General features: G+C 40.8%; 1 protein-coding gene across 4 annotated transcripts in view; it reads left to right on the forward strand.

Moving 5' to 3' along the window:
- The window catches only part of RCAN2 (regulator of calcineurin 2), a 194,104-nt gene that overhangs the window by 127,132 nt on the left and 45,846 nt on the right, over positions 1-21,126 (forward strand). Inside the window, exon 1 of one of the 4 annotated variants that reach the window (XM_050951002.1) lies at positions 3,311-3,610. The exons of the other annotated variants lie outside the window; for them this stretch is intronic. Coding sequence (XP_050806959.1) covers positions 3,524-3,610 — 87 coding nt within the window. The 5' untranslated portion in view covers positions 3,311-3,523. Of the gene's footprint in view, positions 1-3,310; positions 3,611-21,126 lie in introns of those variants that run through there. 4 annotated transcript variants of the gene reach the window in all.

The following is a 21,126-nucleotide window of genomic DNA, read 5'->3' on the forward strand; positions in this document are numbered from 1 at the left end:
TGTCTCAATTACTGCAACATCCTTTTTCTCTAGCCCTGACAAATCCAGTTGTGCCCTGCTCATATCCATTCAATATACTGCTGTAAAGATCTTATTTATAGCCTGTCGCTTTGACTATATCACCACTCTCTTTGCCTCTCTCCTGTAGCTCTCCTTTTTCCACCATATCAGACACAAGGGCGTTGTGTTCACTTACAAGGCCCTCCATGACTTATCTCTATTCTGCCTATCATCTCTCATTTGCTATCAAAATACCAACTCCCTCCTGGGATCAGCCAATAATGCCAGTCTTCAGTGAGTATCTTCATGCTTTCTGCCATGCTGCCCTCATGCCTGGGAGGAGCTCCCTGTAAACATCCACAAAGCCACCCTATTGTCCTCCATTCTTAAAAGTAGGAATCATGACAACAGAGACAATAAAACTCAATGGTTAAACGGCTGGTGTGCTGAGACTGCTGCCAGTCATACTGTCTAAAATTGTCTCACTGATTTCCTTCTGCTCCCCAGTCTCTGTCGGGCTGTATCCACCCATTTTCTCTTGCCTTATACGTGGATTGCAAGTTCTTTGTTGTAGGGACCGTCTTTTTGTTCTGTGTTTGTTTCGCACCTAATGCCATGGGGTCCTGTTCCATGACTGGGGCTTCCAAGTGCTATCACAGTACAAATAAGAAAGGATAATAATGATGAGGACAAGAACTTAGAATAATTCAGAAAAGGAGCAGATAACTGTAGTAGTGAGGACATCCTCCTTATATTAGATAGGGTACATTTTTAGAAGGTTGTATTAATTATTATACATCAGGGCATAAACTAACCATGAACTATGGAGGTCAGGAAGAAACTTAATCTATGAGCAGGTTACTCTATAATTAACTACCATGGGATTTCTTGCACAGTATCTGGTGCTGGCCCTGTAATGGACAGGATACTGGACTGTATGGATTTGGAGTGACGATTTGTTGCAGGTATTCAAATCCGGCATTTTGATACAGAACTATTTATTTTCCCCAAAATGTGTTTTAATTTGAATTTCATTGTTTTTCTGTCTGTGAGCCTGATTTATCCTGGAATCTTGCTTTTAGACTTAAAACAAAAACAGTTTCAATTGAGCAGACATGCCAGCAGTGGATGTTATTTACGGATCAGCACAGATACGAAATGTTATCCACCTTTAATATAAAAACCCCAGGAACAAAAAAAAACAGCTTGAAATATTGCCACAAACGATGGGATTTGTTATCATTTATATTTTACATCAACAAGGTGATAGTCTATTTATTTGTGTTACTGGATTGACTAGCAGCTCTAATCATGGACCCCAGTGTGCTAGATATTCTGCAGGATGTTAAGAATCCATTAAAAAGGGGTTAGAGAATAAGACTAAGAATATATTATTGCCCTTATATAAATCCATGGTACGCCCACACCTTGAATACTGTGTACAGATGTGGTCTCATCACCTCAAAAAAGATATACTGGCACTAGAAAAGGTTCAGAAAAGGGCAACTGAAATGATTAGGGGTTTGGAGAAGGTCCCATATGAGGAAAGATTAAAGAGGCTAGGACTCTTCAGCTTGGAAAAGAGGAGACTAAAGGGGGAAATGATAGAGGTATGTAAAATCATGAGTGATGTAGAGAAAGTGGATAAGGAAAAGTTATTTACTTATTCCCATAATACAAGAACTAGCGATCACCAAATGAAATTAACGGACAGCAGGTTTAAAACAAATACTAGGAAGTTCTTCTTCACGCAGCGCACAGTCAACTTGTGGAACTCCTTACCTGAGAAGGTTGTGAAGACTAGGACTATAACAGCGTTTAAAAGAGAACTGGATAAATTCATGGTGGTTAAGTCCATAAATGGCTATTAGCCAGGATGGGTAAGGAATGGTGTCCCTAGCCTCTGTTCATCAGAGGATGGAGATGGATGGCAGGAAAGAGATCACTTGATTACTGCCTGTTAGGTTCACTCCCTCTGAGGCACCTGGCATTGGCCACGGTTGGCAGACAGGATACTGGACTAGATGGACCTTTGTTCTGACCCGGTACGGCCGTTCTTATGTTCTTATAGGTGTGTGATGGGGTGTACGCTGAGAGTTAAACAGCTCTGGGCCCCAAAGGCCCTACCCAGCCACACCTGCTGGCCAGGCTCACATCAGAGGCATGGCTCAAAAGGGAGCAGCTCAGCTCTGTCTTGGCAGACAGAACAGGGGAGCAGTTGTGCACTGCCAGCTCCTGCAAAGAAGCCATTGAGACTCTACAAAACTGAGACCAGTCCCCACTGCCTAGCCGCCATAGGCCCTTCGCCCCACAGACACTGGGAACAACAGGGCACGGTTGATAGAGGAAGTTTCTCTGGAGCGGGATCAGGGAGAACTCCAGGGGGAATCCTGAAACAGACCAGTATCACTGACTGAGGAACCAAAGCCAGAGGAAGAAGCAGCCCTGGGAACTGGCGTAAGAGCACCTGCACCAAGGTCACATGTTTGAGCTACTATTCACATGGTCCTAGGCTGGAACCTGGAGAAGCAGGGGGGCCTGGGTTCCCCTATCCCTGGCTGTTGACTCCCTTCACTGAGGTTAAAGGGGTTAAACTGACTTACACCAGGTGAAGATCTGCCCCTGTATGTTCATTAAGGAAGGACTGTAAGGATGGGTAAGATTATGGTGATCCAGTGAAGAGTCCTAGTTTGAAGAGAGTGTATCTCCTTCCGGTTGTTTTTTGAGAAGGGTGCCAAATTCCTGTTCGCATACAGCCAGCCCTTACAACTATCTGGTTTTAGTTATTGCTACCTGTGTGTACAGATACTGGATCCAGTTTTGCAATATGCATGTCACCTCTTGCAAGGTGGCTGGACCACCTTCCACTCCAATGGGTTGTATTCTGTAGCTTTTCCAATACAAACATGCAGCTGTTTAAAAAAAAATCTACATAATATTAGCATAAACAGTACAGTAACAAACAAAAACCTCAGCTTCCTCATTTCCCTCCCCCTCCCTCTTTTTATTTTTAAGGTAGAGTAAATAAAATCTTCCGTCCCCGTGTTCAATGCTGAATTAATTTACACACAGAGTGGAGCTTTCAGTGTCAGAAGATCTTTTTTTGGCAGCATAAGCACTCGGCTGAAACAACAGCTATGACTCAGTTGCCAGCGAATTCTGCCTGAATTGATTCAGTCCGAGTTCAGACTTAGCACATAATCATGTTCAATTTGATCCACTGCGCTGCCTGGAGATAAAAGGGTTGAAAAAAAAATAGATTTAGCTTATGTCAGTCTTTGTGGTGATGTCATTGCCAGGAGAGGTGGAATAGTGCTGTTACTAGGCTGTGCTGCCTCAGTTGGGTGCACTAGGCAGAAGCAAGGAGTGACTCAGTTCAGTGCAAGGAGTCTGCTTCAGAGGCTTACGGCTGTCGTCAGCCTTGAAAGCAGAATTTTGGACTGTTCAATAGCCGTACTGAATCAGGCTTTCTAATCATTCGTAACTCTGAGGCTGCCTAACTCTTTGTGTACAAGAGGGGGGGATGCCAGCCCGTAGCATGGACTGTGATGTCTCCACTCTGGTTGCCTGTGTGGTGGATGTGGAGATTTTTACCAATCAAGAGGTTAAGGTATGCACCTGCAATCAGTTTGTTACAGATCCTTCTTGTGAGAGCCTTGAGAGTAATAGGAGTTGGTGTAGAACAGTTTAAAGAAGTAGGCAGATGAAATTCTAGTAAAAACACATGCCATGCATGGATATCTTAATTACATCAAATGAGAGAGACAGATGATTGCTTTTCATCAGGTTTTGATACGCTAACAAAACTGCCTTCTGTTTACCATTTAATGATACAGGAAATATGTTGCATTACTGAAGTCTGCATGTTTCATCTTGGTAACAAAAAATGACTCATTTTTAATTTCTCAAAGGTATTTTTAATCCAATGTCGCTTTCATAGCTGTAAGCTGTCATAAATACCAATTTCTGCTTGACAATTCAGGTATGGAAACAGTGCATTGGTTTGTGTCTTAGCTTTAAATGGCTTAGTTTTTTCACACAATTGGGTAGCAGCAATTTATTGTGGTCTTTGTGATTCATTTTTTAGAGTCAAATCAAGTATTACATTGTATTAAAGGGTTAAAATGTGTAGCGAGTATTTTTGGTGCATCAGCAATGTAGCTGTATGTAAAAAGCTGGGCAACTTACGTATAATATGAATGACTTGAAACCAATGCTTGATTCTAAGGCTTAATATGCTATACTAGTCATCCTTGATTTTCTGCAGTAGTTGTCAAATAGTCATGGGTAATTGCTCCCTGATGATACTAATTATCTTTTTCATTTATTCTTATATTACCAAAAGAGAACCCCAACAAATTAAGTTTTGAAAGAGGAATTGTAAGTGTGACTCTCCCAAATCATCTCAAAGAGCTCAGAGGTAAAATGCAGCGAGATGTAGCATTTTATTTAGAGGACACAGATACAAACAACTGAATACAGTGCACTATGCCTCCGGTTTTGGAAGGTGGAGGAGGACAAAGGGAGGGTCTGTGCTAATTCAAGGCAAGAATTTGAATCCATTCCTCTAAATTACCCCCACATGTAGTCCTATGGAAGTAAATAGGACATACTTGTGTGAGTAACTGCTCACCAGCGTGAGTAAAGAATTGAGAATTTGGTCATTAGTCATTTTCCAGCAGATTGTGCTCTTTATTTAACATTGTATTGCTCTGTTAATGTGCAGTCAGGTGGTACTATGTGCATTTTGCATAGGTGCTCATGTGTTACCAGCATGAGGCTGTTTAATTCAAAAGGCTTTTTTTTTTTTTTTTTTTTTAAGTGCAATAGCTTTCTTTACTACAGTTTGCAAACAGATTCAGGAAGTCCAGTTGCTGGTGCGTATTTCAGGTGTGCTTGGCAACACTCATGCCAGCGGTGACCTGTTTCCTGTAGTTGAAGTGATGCAGTGCGTACGGACATGTTTGATTGTGCTTATGCACATCATGGATCTGAAGTTTGCAATTTTCAGAAGTATTCACAGGGACTCACAAGAGAGTGAACTGTGCCATTTAACACCTTACAGAATTAAATTATGGTGCTATTTTTAGAGCCTGTTTGTGCTACAGTAATGACAGCACCCAATCCAGCTCCTATAAAAGTCAACAGAAAGACTCCTATTGACTTCAATAGCAGTTGGATTAGACTCTGCATGAGTAGTATCATGCAGGAAGAATGGCTGAGGAATGTGGGGTGAGAGAGAGCAAACTGGTTAAGGAGATGTTGAAGGAATTGGCACACGGGTCCACAATTCAGCAATTGAGAGGGGAAGGGATTATGCATCAGACTATTTAGATGCACTTTTTTTGTTTGCTTTTGTTAAAAACTTCTTTAACTCAAATATCGGAACAAAGAGCAGGGAGAAAAGACTCTTCATTAAAAAATGTATATTCCTGACACTTAAAAGGTGGAGAAAGCTGCTGCTGCTGCTGTTTGGTCCTCCAAGGAAGCTTCTAGCAAAAACAGGGGAGACTGATGTTTTAGTTCTGCTAGGGACTTCGCTATTGCCTTTAATTTTTACATAGCAGGATCTAGGACGCTATGGGGACGGTCATCAGCATAAAACTCAGATAGATAGGACTTGACATTCCAGTATTTCTGTGTTAAAAAAATCACTTTGGGGGCAGATGGGCATGGTGATTCGGGGAGCGAGGTGGGGGGGAGGCAAACACAGGCACACCACCTTTTTTCCAATGCCATTAATGCTTTAAAGTTGACTTGCAAAGGGGGAAACTGAAATTCTGTGTTCCTGTGGTTTAAACTATTGCACTGCAAGATGGCCTGCTATTGTGTTGCTGTTTACTTGAACCCTGGACTGTAGGGAACTCTCTCTCTCTCAGTATCCGAAAGGCACGTTATCTCAATAATAACTTGTACATAGTGGTGGATGGCGCTTTTCTTATAAGGTTTGTGGTCGTTTATTAGGTTTTGCAATATCGGCTAATAGTCATTTAGGAGTCAGTCTTCCACAGCAGTGAGGAAAGTTTTAGCAATAAGACTCCTGTTACATTCAATGGAAACTGGGTGGTGTCAACCTAGCCCCCATCTAATTTCATTTAAACCCACAGTTATAGAGTTGAATTGAAGCCCAGAGAGCGATGGTGAATAGACTAAGCTGTCCAATCACAGGTTTAAATTACCTGTCCGCTTCGTTTCGTATAAATTGGTCCTCTGAATAATAAATATGACATTTCAGAGAACAGATTAGGCTAATGCAGATGTTACCGTTTCCCTGATGCAAAATTTATGGTGCTCAGATATCAAGATAGATAAAATAGGTAAATACAAATACTAGTCATGGAAATGTCAAACTCAGTTCTGCTCTTGAAGTTACACAATTCAGTTGTATAATGAGAATTCTACTTTATTTTAATGCCTTCAGGTTCTCATTTTATTGTAGAGATATTTTTACAAAAGCAAAAAATAAATTTATTAATTAAAATCTTGTTTATTTCTGAAAGAGAGATTTCAGACATCAGTGAAGAAGGAAAAGAGAGAGTAGTATAAAAAATGAAGGGTCTTTTTTTAAAGTTACAAATGAGAGATTCTTAGACTGTGACCTCTTAAGGGCTGGAAATCTCTTCACTCCATCTATGTAAAGCACGTAGCATAATGGGGGTCCAATCCCTGATCGAAGTCTCTAGGCACCACACAATCCAAATAATAATAAATATTAATGATAAAGGATTATGAGCCTACTGTGTGCACTACAGATATGGTACAGTATGGCATATGGAAGATATCTCAATGATAGGAAAAAGCTCGGCCAGATATGCAGAACGGGCATTGTTTTGTATTTAACCCATACTGTGCACTTGGAGGAAGCAAAGAGGGGCCATGCAGTAGTGGGAGAACTATTCTGACCTGCTCTGGGGACTTTGGGCTAATGCACATTGGAGCCAGGTGTGCTGTCTGCATTTAGACAAGGTACAGTGTGCATATCCCTAGTCCGGCTTATTATTGGATGTAAGCAGAGAGAGGGTCAGGCCATAGTTTTGCCCTTCCCTTCCTGCTCTCCCTTTGGAAAGTCTAGCTGTCTGACACCACTTCAAGACTTGTGACGTTCAGAGAGTGCAGGGACAGTGATAGCGGTTCTCCTCTGAGACTCATCTGTTTGGCAGCCTTGAGCAGGTCAGTTACTTTCTCTGTGCCTCTCTTTCTCCAGTCATGAAACTGGTTAACTCATAGGGATGCTGGGAGGCTTAATGTTTTTAAAGGGCTTTGAGGTAGCCAAGGGAAAGGCATTCTAGAAGGGCAGAGTATCACTGCTCATTTTCATGTTGTCAACCCCAAGCACTGAAAAAATCGAGAGTCAGGCTCCCAAACCCTGTGTGGTGGTCTTAAAAATTGTGAGATTATTATATAATAAATACATTACGAGTCTTTATTTGTCTTCTGGTTCTTGAGTCTTTAGAGTTCATGTTTTCAGATTTTGCCCCACAATTGTGGGGACTGTGTTTTTGTAAGCATATCTGAGATGTTCACATAATCTCATATCTCCAGGAAATGACGTTTTAAGAAAAATACCAGATAACATGAGAATTGCAGTACTGTTTTATAATTTCTCTTTAGAGTGCTTTTATGTCTGATAGCTGTTTTCTGGTTGGCAGAGTTGTTAGAAATCAGGCAGAAATATAATTACTGCATTGAAATCATCTGTGAATTGAACACAAGTGCAATAACTCAGCTCGAGGGAATGTGTATATGCCTGTTACCTATTCTTATATAAGACTTGATTAAGTATAATAAATAACAAAGGTGGGGGTAGGAAGCCTCTTTCTTTTGACCTGGAAAGCAATCTGTGTCACTGTCAGTTCATGTTTTAAAAGCAGGATCACTTTGGATTTGGGGAGACAGGATGTGAAGATTACATTTGAACATGCAAGCAAGATGCTAGAGTTCAACTTAAAATAAGAGAGTTGTAAAGATAAATGTTTTACATATGTTTATAGGCTGGGTAATCTGAGATCTGTTTCTCTGTATAAAATCCCAGTTGCCAGCTGATTATAGGTTGTAAATATAAAGAGGTACAAAATCAACACAGATGTTCAACCTCTAAATAATCAGCTGCTTTCTGTGTGTGGGAAAGATTGTGTAAATGGAAAGCGACTGATAGCCCAGAACTTTGTGCATGTTTCTCAGGAGCCCCAGAAACAGCAGGGCTACTACTGGTGCTTCGGGCTCTGCCCTGTTATTTCAGTTCCTGTGGTAAGCCAGACTCTCAGCCACTGACACGGCAGTATGGTTTGGGGTGCCTGCTGTTAGCACAGGATGAAGCACTGTGAGGCATCTACGATGTAGCTCTTTTGGATGCTGCATGTTTCCCTTTCCAGCATTGTCGTTCCCTAGATGACCATTGTGTAGAGGCTATAGAACTCATGGTAAAGAAACTCCAAAGAAGCAATGGGTTCAGTCACAATGTTAAGTTATTTGGAATAGTGATGTGACAAGGCTCTCTCTGAGTTTACTTTCAGTAGGTTTTAAGACATACAGCATCACTTGCATGTGTTCACACTGTGCCTGGCTTGAAGGAAATGGGCATTCACTGTTGTAGTTGAAGTCAATGAGAGCCGCAGGTGGTGAACATCAGGTGCACTCTTACGCCGTTCTATTAGTGCTTCTCAGAGGTGTTATAGAAACTATGGAACATATGTGAAGTTAAGAACAAGACTGAGAGTTTTATATTCTCCCCCAGTCTCCCTTTCCATTAAAGGTCACACAGGAGCAGTCTCTTTTAAGAGTGATAATTATTCTGACTATAAATTGCCCATTGTCTAAAGAAGATCAATAGCATGCTAGAATGTGTTGCTAGAAATTGTTAGTCCAAGGAAGTGTGGTGTTTATGTAACCCACATACCTTCTGGGTGTGGTGTCCCGTCCCATCTACTGGCACTGAGACCATGTGGAGAGAAAGAGAGAGATCAAATGAATCTGCTCTACAGCCTTAGCTAAGAAGCAATGGGCTTCTCGCTCGTGTGATAGAGGCTCGTGCACTAAGCTCCAGAGGTCCCCCATTCAATCCCGCCCACCGATAACCGGGGTCTGTCTGTGTAACATTTATACAATAAGGTCAGTTATATCATGCAATTATGCTATTAAATGACACACCTTGATTATGTAGTGAACCAGAAGATGACACATTTTCAGTACATTGAAGAATTAATCATCACCACCACAGAGTCTGAGCCACCTCAGTATAGGTACTAACATGGCACTTACATTTCATGAATATAATTATTTGGCTAGAATTTTCAAAGGACTCTAAGGGAGTTAGGCACCAAACCCCACCAAATTTCAATGGACACCCAATTCCCTTAGGCTCCTTGGTAGCATCTGGGATTTTCCAATACATTTGTACGCTTCGTAGATGCTCCCCTAATTAATTCAACTATGGATTGTCCAACATGCATTACTGTGCTGGCACAATTCTACTCTGGGTCTTAACAAAATCTGCTAATGAGGAACCAGTTAATGATTCTGTGACTGAACTTAGGGGAAAAAAATCCATGCAGACACCTAGTGCATGTGCTGAGCAGGTGTTCAGTGCTGGGGTTTGCTTTGGAAATTGTTACCCAGTTGTAGGCTAGAACCATCATTACTTGCAAGTGGTGAGGATGATTTGGTCCCAAGCAATGAATGTTTTCTTTTTGGGAGAGAAATAGATGGACATAGACATAGAGTACTTTTATCCTTGTCTGTTTGCAGTATTCATCCATAAGAATAGAGATATAATTAGATAGTAAAATCCTAGCACAACTTCTAACGCAGTTAGCCAGCACACAACTCATGGAGCTCCAAGAACCAATCCTGTTTAAGCTTTCAGTCACTCTCTCTGTGCCCAACTGTTGTCAGGCATTGTGTGTTTTCCCTCAACAAACTGAAGAAAAACTTTGTCATGACCATGTGCTTGGACTGTTACTCAAAATTGCCCTAACTCATTTGGTTGACATGTTCGTCAAAACAACCTTTCAGCCAATGGAATTTTCCAAAGGGAGGCTTTTGAGACTTATAGGGTGTCCGTTCTAATTCCTCTGTGAAAATGCACTACTGACTAGATTCCCACTCTTGGGTCTCGGCTCCCTAATATGAGACATCCTGCACCCCCGCATCCCCCCTTGCGCCCTTTGATGCACAAGCAGCTCAGCTGTTTTCTGAGACCAGTTGCCCTACACAAGATTCTATATTTAATTTTTTTCCTCTGGCTCAGCTAATGAACTTCTCTTCCCTTCTCTTCCATTCCTGCTTCCGTGCATTAATGGTGCAGCTGTGAGGGTGATTTCCAGCTTCTGCTGCCCCTTCAGACTTCAGACTGAATTTGGTCAGCATTTCTGTGTCCTCTGACCCTGCTCCCCTTGGTTTCCTTGGGCCACAGAGCAACTTCTCTCAGCACCAGTGTCATCTTGATGCATTTAACTGCATATCTGCTTTGTCTTTGAGTTGTTGGTGACTCTTGGAAGCACGGAAGGTTTTTCAGCTGCAGCAGTTTGGGTTGACGATTCTGGTTTGCTGAAGATAATTCTATCTATGTAGGTATATGTCCCCTTCTCTGTTGTAGCTAAGCACTTTCCAAATATTTATGGATTTATATTCACAACATCTCTGTGAGGTAGGGAGATATCATTAGTCTCATAGTACAGATGGGGAATTGAGGCATGGAGAAATTGATTGTCTTGCTCCAGGCCACAGAGCAAGTCTGTGGAAGAGTTAGTAGACACCAGATCTTCTGCATCCCAGTCTAGTGTCTTAACCATAAGATGATCCTTCCTTGTTTCCTTCTCTTTATCATGAAGACATTATCCCAAGCTCTGTAAGAGAGAGAAGAGTGTCTCAGAACTTAATGAGTTTTAATGAGAATTTTGTGAGTCAAAACCATTGTAGGCCTGTAGTGCTTCAAAGAAGCACTGCCTAGCCCAGCTTTTGGAATAAATGTGGCCTTTCAACTCTGCCAGCAGAGAGACACTTCAATGCAGGAAAGTCCCAGGGTTCTGGATATAAGGACAGAACTGTCCCTTGAAACTGTAGTTCCCAGGCTGTTACAAAGCAGCTCTTTGATGTGAACATGTTGAGGCCCTGAAGCTTAAGGTAAATGATGTTAGCACCGAGTCACACCACAAAACTGAAGTGTCAGTGAGTTCCAGTTGGCATGTTATTGCATCAATGCATTTCATATGTCAGAGTTGTGATACTTCAGAGCTCAAAAATGGAGGCCTCAGAACACAGACACATGGTTCAGAGGAAGCATTGATGTGCTATTTCCTCTTTGTAGGAATCTTTGCAGAGCTTATCTTTCAACGCAGCAAATGTCATAAGTCTCATTCCACCTAATTTCTCCATTTTTTCTTTCCCCCAAATCAGATATATGAGGGGTGTAGCAAGTTTGGAGTAAGTATGGCTGAAGAACCAATAATACCCCATTCATCTCCCAAATTATTAATCTCCCCATTAATTGTCTCTGCCTTAGCCACTTCTGGCTTTACCTTATCACTTTCTACATAGTCAAGGTACTTAATTTCTTGTTGGGCTATATCACACTTACCTACTCTGATGGTTAATTCAGACTGGGCTATTTTTGTCTCCACTCTTTTTAGATGAACTAAGTGGCTAGACTAATCAAGGCTATAAATACTCTCATCCTCCAATTAAGCAGCTCTGTACTGCATTTGAATACTCAGTGGGCATGTTTCACTACTGCATTGTTCCCATTATTTTGCTGGTGTAACTCTGTTGAAACCACCACGTGGGTGTTAGCTCTCTTAGCTAGTGCTGGTCTAAAAATGGGGAAACAATTTTGCAATCAGAATTGGAATTTTGACATTTCCATTTTGCAGGCTCTGGACAGAAGTTTCAAGAATTTAAACATTTTAATTTTTTTAAAGTTCAGGCCGCCTCTCTTTTTTTCACCTTTTTTCCCTTTTGCTGCTCTAACTTTTCACAGCTGTGGCACTGGCTCAATTTCAAAGGAATATAGATATGATACAGGGCCTGATTCACCATTCTGCTACTCTATCTGTATGCTAGTTTCAGCTACATTGCTTGCAACTTTGTTGGATACAAGAGAAGTTGGGTACAATCTACAGCTGAAAGGAGGTGGACACTTTTTTTGTTTGAAATTTTATTTGAAGAAAAATAGCCTCATTTTGACACTGAACTCTTTCACAAAAACTCTCCCCAATTTTTAAGCTTTTTTTATTTTATTATTTTGTTTTGCTGTAGAAGACAATACAATGAATGATGTAACTTGGAGTCTGTAAATCATGATTTGAGGACTTCAGCAACTCACCCAGCGGTTATGGGTCTATTACAGGAGTGGGTGGGTGAGGTTCTGTGGCCTGCGATGTGCAGGAGGTCAGACTAGATGATCATGATTAAGGATATGATTCTGTCATGGAGGTCTCAGATTCTGTGACTTTCCGGGACCTCCTTGACTTCTTCAGCTTCAGCCAGACACAGTGGCAGGGCTGGAGCAGCTATAAGCCCCTGCTGAGGAACAACAGTGGGACCAGAGCAGTGGGGCCACCAGAGCAGCGGGCTGGTGGTCAGCCACCACCACCAGGCTGCGTCAGCCTCTGGGGCTTGAGCAGCGGCTGTCAGCACCTGCCACAGGAGCAATGGCGGGGCAGGATCAGCTGCCGGGGGTCAGCCCCCAGCAGGACTCTGATTGTTCATCCTCCCACAGGGTATTTTTAGTAAAAGTCATGGACGGGTCTCAGGCTTCCATGAATTTTTGTTTATTGCCCGTGACCTGTCCGTGACTTTTACTAAAAACACCCGTGACAAAATCTTAACCCTCACCATGATGGTCCCTTTTGGCCTTAAAGTCTAGGAGTCTGAGTTTTTGTGTATTTTTCTCACTTTCAATTTCATTTTCTTTTTTTAGGTTTTCCATTTGTTACTCTGTAACTTTTCAAAACATCCTCCGCTTTGGAATAGTTCTATTATGGCACAAGGAACAATGAAACTCTGACACTCTGACACTCTGGAATCCAGTCCTCTTAGCAGGCACAATTGCAGTATGTTCAGCTGAGTGTCTGCTATTTCAGCTGCACACTGTCTCCTGTACCCAACAAGGTCCTTTCATGAGACAAGGAGTCAGCTGTTTTGCTCAAATAGCAGTGTCTCAAGAGACATTGCAATCTGCGTTGAGCAGCACATCACCCTGAAAAATGCTTGACGTAGCAGAGAACCATTAAGGGGTTTAGATGGGAGTAGGGTGACCAGACAGCAAGTGTGAAAAATTGGGACGGAGGTGGGGGGTAATAGGAGCCTACATAAGAAAAAGACCCAAAAATCGGTACTGTCCCTATAAAATCAGGACGTCTAGTCACCCTAGTTGGGAGCAGCCAAAACAAGCAATGTTTAGAATCCTACTGCACTATAAGGATTAGGGGGAGACTTGACTCCACAGCTTTCTAACTGACTTGGAGTCTGCCCCCCGTCTATGTGACTGCAGGGTTAAGTGTATGTTCATACCAAAGCTCTTCCACATTTTTTTTTTTAATGTGGATGCACAATTATCCTGCCAGACCTTGTTTGGCCACAGTGTCGCACTAGGAGCTTACATTCAGCTGATTATCCACCCTGACCTCCAAATCTTTGTCAGAGTCGCTGCTTTCCAGGATAGAGTTCCCCATCCTGTAAGTATGGCCTACATTCTTCCTAGGTGTATACATTTAGCCATATTAAAATATTCTAGATTGCAAACTCTTAAGGCCAGGAACTTCCCAGATGTATGAACAGTGCTTACTACATTTGGGGGCGTACTTTCACACTAATAATAGCTTAACCTAGCTATGTCAGTACACTTACTTCTATATGGGGCTGATAATGTTTCCCTACCGTACCTGGATGCTGAGAGGCCAGTTCAGTTAATATTTGTTTAGTATGCAGAGTTCCTCTAAGGTGTGTTATACAAGTGCAAATAATTATTATTATTTACAAATATTAATTGATAAAATTTCACAACATGCATGACATAAGTCAATATTATCCCCCTTTTATTGATGTGAAAGTTGTGGCACAGAAGAGTTTAGGCCCTGTTTTTCAAAGTGGCCACTGATTTGGGTGACCAGCTTGATTTTAGAACTGCTGAACAACTGCAATTCCTTGGTGAAGACAATGGATTTCTGAACTTGCAACATCTCTGAAAGCAAGTGAGAGGTATCTCAAATTGAATACCAAAAATGGAGGCACTTCTGAAAATCTAGACCTTCGTGATTTTTCCAAAGTAGCATAACAAGTGTTTAGCTGTACTGGGAGTAAAATCCAGATCTGATGCCTCATCCTAGTTTTTAACTACTAACCAGGGAACCACAAACTTTTTCATAGTATAGACTGCATCTTAAAAGAATGACTTGCCCGGACCTTTCTATCCTCCACTGCAAGGGCCACTTCCCTTCTCATATGGTATCACATAGCAACTCTGTGACAAATACCACACTTGCTTCCTTGGAAAAGTGATATCAGACAATTATTTAGTGTATTTTCGTTGTCATTGTAAAGCAATTTAAGAGCTGAAAACAAGGAGGAGAGCCAGGATAATGTGACCAGCCAGTTTTCTGCAGACCACCACTGGTCATGAATCATTGGACTAGACGTACTAATAATGAGCACTGGAAATCAGGCCAAATGCTGGTTATTCAGAACAGCATTATATCTGCTATTTATAGTAGTGAGACAGAAAAAAGTTACTGAGCTCTTTATACAACTTCTAGAGAGAGAACATGTTTTCTTAACCTGAATATTTTAAGTAAAGAATTAAAAGTTCAGGTGCATTAAACCATCTCTCTTGCGATAGCAATAAATAACTAGACTGATACATTTTGTCAACAGCAATGATTTAAGCTACATGCACGTATTCTGCTGGTTCCCAAATTACATGTGTATCTCAGGAGAAAGATTGTGGTATCACTGAGCACACTGAATGAAGATTTCTGCTCAATGTTCAGCATCAGTCATAAAACAAATAAGAGGCTTGGTTGCATTAGGCATAGGACAGGGAATAATATGGAAAATATTATAATAATGCCATTATGGACATTCATAATACATTCTCTGCTTAAATGGTGTGTGCACTTTTGGTTCATTCAGTTTCAAAGGCAGAGTAGAAGGGCACAAATGTTTATCACAGAGAGAATTTCATACAGAGAAGCTTTCAAAAGACTAAGAGTATTTACTCTGGGAACAGGAAGAGTGTTAACTGGTATAGGCATGGAGAAGCTAAAGAGGTAGGGGGGTGTTTGTATTTTATTTACACACACACATACACGCAGATTGTACATGCACATATACAGTATGTAACTACTAAATGTTACAGACTGGTACTCATCTGTTGCTTTGAAATCCTGAGAACTACGGATGTTCTATCTTGAATTCAAGAATGAGGTGTTCCTTGTCTGTAAGAAGTATAGCATATGGTGCTCTGGCTTACTTTAAACTGGAATCTATCATACCTAGTTATGATGTAGTTGTATTTATCAGTTTCCTCTTCTGGCTGCGCTAAACAAGTTGCACCCAAAAATCTGCAGTCTGCCCAAATTGTTGTTTTTAGCTTGACAGACCATAAATTACTATATCTTTTACAAATCATTACTGAATACCAAAATGGCATCTATCTTCTGCTTTTCTGCTAAAATGTGTTAGTTTTACCATTGCCCCATCGTCCCGCCCCATCTTTCCCTATTATTTGTCTGTTTTGTTCATCTCTTATGTGCTGTGTGACACGTAGATTGTGAATAATCTGGGGCAAAGACTATCCTTTTTGGTACCTGTTTATACAGTGCTTCAATGCTGATCCTTGATTGGGGTTCCTACATACTACCATAATATAAATAATATATTTTAATAAATCAATCCATGGCATGGATGCCATTAATGTTAATACCACTGTTCAGATTATAAAATGTTATATGAGCGGACTGTCAACATTTAGCAACAGGCATTTAATTGTTTAAAATTACATTATAACCAAAAAGACCAGGATCATTTAGTTGTTATTTCTGTCACCTGACACTAATTACAGTTTCTATGAAAGAGCAAAGAACTTTACAAGCAATAATTCCAGATGAGTAGGTTAATATTATCCTCATTTTACAGATGGGAAAAAGCTGAAGCACAGAGAGCAAATGGCCTGTTTCCACAAACCCTTAATTTTGTGAATGATCATTAGCATGGTCTGATGCAAAGCCCACTGAAGTCAAAGGCAGTGGTCCCATTCACTTTCATGTCACTCTAGTTCTGCAGAATTGTACTCACATGAGTAGTACCACTGATTTCAGTGGGATTACTTACATAGAGTAAAATGTTGCAGAATTGGACTTTTAAGAGATGAATTTACAAAGGTACATAGCCACCTAAAGATACAGATAGGCACCTACTTGCATTTACAAAAAGCACCTATGCGGATTAGGCACTTAGCTTTCACCATTAGGAAACACTGACTTTCACTGGCAGGTGCCTAACTCACTTGGGCACCTTTGTAAATCCCACCAGACATCTATCTGCATCTTTGGATGCCTAAATATCTTTGTAAATGTGGCTGTAAGTGACATGAAAGGTCACACACTGAATAATTCATGAACAGGAACAAAGCCTAACTTTGTGGTCACCCAATCCCCTCTCCAACCACGAGACATCCCTGCCCTCCCTATCAGTGATTTCTGTAGTAGCATTAGATGCAAGCTTCTACTAAGGGTGCATTGTACTAAGTAGGTCCAATCCAATAACATCATTTTCATTGTGATTTGCTGATGATTGATACTTTTTTCCCTCATTAGTAAATGAAAAAGATGTTGAGAGAAACTGCAAGGTTTTTAGCTATAAAACAGAATTATTGTTCTTTCCCATTCTTGTGTTTCAAAAACAAAATCTCTGCCAAATGGAAATTAGCCATTTGTCTTGGAAATGGCACATGTGTTGTTCACGAACTTTAGCTTTCTTCAGAGATGTGTACCACTGCTTGCCAAATTGAAGAAGAAGAAAAGTTTGGGGATTTTCTCCCCCACCCCCATCTATCTAACCTAGAAATTTTGGAATTTTCAAACTGACTCAGACCCATGGTCTATCTAGTCCAATATCCTGTTGAGAGAAAGGTGCCAGAATTGCCTTATGTAGGCATTTATGGGGTAACCTGGCCACAGAAAACGTTTCTTCTTAACCTCTAGTAGTTAGAGGATGGCTTATACACTGAAGCCTAAGTGTTTGTAACTTTTCTAGAACTCCTGAGTTATTTTTAATTTTCACTATAACTCTGGATGTTCTTTTTATCCATGTAAATATACAATCCTCCTCCTTTTTATGTTGATTTATATCAAAATAGAAGTACAGTTGTGTGTGGATCTTTACGTAGGAGTCAAAGGGCCACTGGGGACGCCGTCCTTCATTTTGTACCTTTTTTAGTGACAGCCTTTGACCCTAGGTTACCTTTTGACACTCTTTATAAATGGAGACAAGATTGTTCTGAAGAGCAAAGTAAGATTCATTTATTGAAGGTGCAGATCCAGCTTTCGGAAGCACATGCACATGAATTTCAGCACCCTACGTATCTAATGGTGGAATTTGAACCATAATGTATGCCATCTTTCTTAAGAACGTAAGAACGGCCGTATCAGGTCAGACCAAAGGTCCATCTAGCCCAGTATCTGTCTGCCGACAGTGGCCAATGCCAGGTGCCCCAGAGGGAGTGAACCTAACAGGCAATGATCAAGTGATCTCTCTCCTGGAATGCATCTCCATCCTCTGATGAACAGAGGCTAGGGACACCATCCTTTACCCATCCTGGCTAATAGCCATTTATGGACTTAACCACCATGAATTTATCCAGTTCCCTTTTAAACATTGTTATAGTCCTAATCTTCACAACCTCCTCAGGTAAGGAGTTCCACAAGTTGACTGTGTGCTGCATGAAGAAGAACTTCCTTTTATTTGTTTTAAACCTGCTGCCTATTAATTTCATTTGGTGACCTCTAGTTCTTGTATTATGGGAATAAGTAAATAACTTTTCCTTATCCACTTTCTCCACATCACTCATGATTTTTATATACCTCTATCATATCCCCCCTTAGTCTCCTCTTTTCCAAGCTGAAGGGTCCTAGCCTCTTTAATCTTTCCTCGTATGGGACCCTCTCCAAACCCCTAATCATTTTAGTTGCCCTTTTCTGAACCTTTTCTAGTGCTAGCATATCTTTTTTGAGGTGAGGAGACTACATCTGTACTCAGTATTTGAGATGTGGGCATACCATGGATTTATATAAGGGCAGTAATATATTCTCAGTCTTACTCTCTATCCCCTTTTTAATGATTCCTAACATCCTGTTTGCTTTTTTGACCGCCTCTGCACACTGCGTGGACATCTTCAGAGAACTATCCATGATGACTCGTTGTAGCTGAATTAGCCACCATCATATTGTATGTATAGTTGGGGTTATTTTTTCCAATGTGCATTACTTTACATTTATCCACATTAAATTTCATTTGCCATTTTGTTGCCCAATCGCTTAGTTTTGTGAGATTTTTGAAGTTCTTCACAATCTGCTTTGGTCTTAACTATCGTGAGTAGTTTAGTTTCATCTGCAAACTTTGCCACCTCACTGTTTATCCCTTTCTCCAGATCATTTATGAATAAATTGAATAGGATTGGTCCTAGGACTGACCCTTGAGGAACACCACTAGTTACCCCTCTCCATTCTGAGAATTTACCTTTAATTCCTACGCTTTGTTCCTTGTCTTTTAACCAGTTCTCAATCCATGAAAGGACCTTCTCTTTTATCCCATGACAGCTTAATTTACATAAGAGCCTTTGGTGAGGGATCTTGTCAAAGGCTTTCTGGAAATCTAAGTACACTATGTCCACTGGATCCCTCTTCTCCACATGTTTGATGACCCCTTCAAAGAACTCTAATAGATTAGTAAAACACAATTTCCCTTTACAGAAACTATATTGACTATTGCTCAACAGCTTATATTTTTCTATGTGTCTGACAATTTTATTCTTAACTACTGTTTCGACTAATTTGCCTGGTACCGACATTAGACTTACCGGTCTGTAATTGCCGGAATCACCTCTAGAGCCCTTTTTAAATATTGGTGTTACATTATCTAACTTTCAGTCATTGGGTACCGAAGCCAATTTAAAGAACAGGTTACAAACCTTAGTTAATAATTCCGCAACTTCACATTTGAGTTCTTTCAGAATTCTTGGGTGAATGCCATCTGGTCCTGGTGACTTGTTAATGTTGAGTTTATCAATTAATTTCAAAATCTCCTCTAGTGACACTTCAATCTGTGACAGTTCTTCAGATTTGTCAGCTACAAAAGCCAGCTCAAGTTTGGGAATCTCCCTAACATCCTCAGCCGTGAAGACTGAAGCAAAGAATCCATTTAGTTTCTCCGCAATGACTTTATCATCTTTAAGCGCTCCTTTTGTATTTCGATCATCAAGGGGCCCCACTGGTTGTTTAGCAAGTTTCCTGCTTCTGATGTACTTAAAAAACATTTTGTTATTACCTTTTGGAGTGTTTGGCAAGCCGTTCTTCAAACTCCTCTTTGGCTTTTCTCATTACTCTCTTGCACTTAAGTTGGCAGTGTTTGTGCTCCTTTCTATTTGCCTCTCTAGGATTTGACCTCCACTTTTTAAAGGAAGTCTTTTTATCTCTCACTGCTTCTTTTACATGGTTGTTAAGCCACGGTGGCTCTTTTTTAGTTCTTTTACTGTGTTTCTTAATTTGGGGTATATATTGAAGTTGGGCCTCTATGGTATCTTTAAAAAGCACCCATGCAACTTGCAGGGATTTCACTTTAGTCACTGTACCTTTTAACTTTTGTTTAACTAACCCCCTCGTTTCTGTATAGTTTCCCCTTTTGAAATTAAATGCCACAGTGTTGGGCTGTTGAGATGTTCTTCCCACCACAGGGATGTTGAATGCTATTGTATTATGGTCACTATTTCCAAGCGGTCCTGCTATAGTTACCTCTTGGACCAGCTCCTGCGCTCCACTCAGGATTAAATCTAGAGTTGCCTCTCCCCTTGTGGGCTCCCGTACCAGCTGCTCCATGAAGCAGTCATTTAAAGTATCGAGAAATGTTATCTCTGCATTTCGTCCTGAAGTGAAATGTTCCCAGTCAATATGGGGATAACTGAAATCCCCCACTATTATTGGGTTCTTAATTTTGATAGCCTCTCTAATTTCCCTTAGCATTTCATCATCATTATTTCTGTCCTGGTCAGGTGGTCAATAATAGATCCCTAATGTTATATTTTTATTAGAGCATGACATTTCTATCCATAGAGATTCTATGGAACGTGTATTCGCTTAAGATTTTTACTTCATTTGAATCTACATGTTCTTTCACATATAGTGCCACTCCTCCCCCTGCACAGGCTGTTCTGTTCTTCTGATATATTTTGTACCCCGGAATGATTGTGTCCCATTGATTGCTCTCAGTCCACCAGGTTTCTGTGATGCCTATTATATCAATATCCTCCTATATCACCAGGCACTCTAGTTCACCCATCTTATTGTTTAGACTTCTAGCATTTGTGTACAAGCACTTTAAAAACTTGTCCCTGTTTATTTGTCTGCCCTTTTCTGATGTGCCAGATTCTTTATGTGACTGTTTATCTTCTGATCCAGCCCTTATATTATCCTCTTCCATCCTCTGTTCCTGACTATAACTTATCCTATTCAGTCCTCTGCTCCTGACTATAACATTGGAGTGGAGTCAGCTTAACTCCCTCTCTTGTGAGGGCAGGTTCTACTACTGCTCATATCAAGAACAATTTTGCCCAGTGAATAACCTGTTTTCACGTCGTTGTGACAGTCCATCAGTGGAGCAGAGCAGAGAATGGGCAATGAATAACTCACCTAACATTTTATTTTTCAGGCTGCAGTTTTGGCCAGACCAAACGATTAATTTAATTTTCTCCTAGTTTTTCTTTCTGTAAAAGCAGCAAAGAATCCTGTGGCACATTATAGACTAACAGATGTTTTGGAGCATGAGCTTTCGTAGGTGAATACCCACTTCCTCAGATGCAAGTGCCTTACATCTGACGAAGTGGGTATTCACCTATGAAAGTTCATGCTCCAAAACATC

This window comes from Gopherus flavomarginatus, chromosome 4 (genome assembly GCF_025201925.1).
Source record: "Gopherus flavomarginatus isolate rGopFla2 chromosome 4, rGopFla2.mat.asm, whole genome shotgun sequence".
Classification (NCBI taxonomy): Eukaryota; Metazoa; Chordata; order Testudines; family Testudinidae; genus Gopherus; species Gopherus flavomarginatus.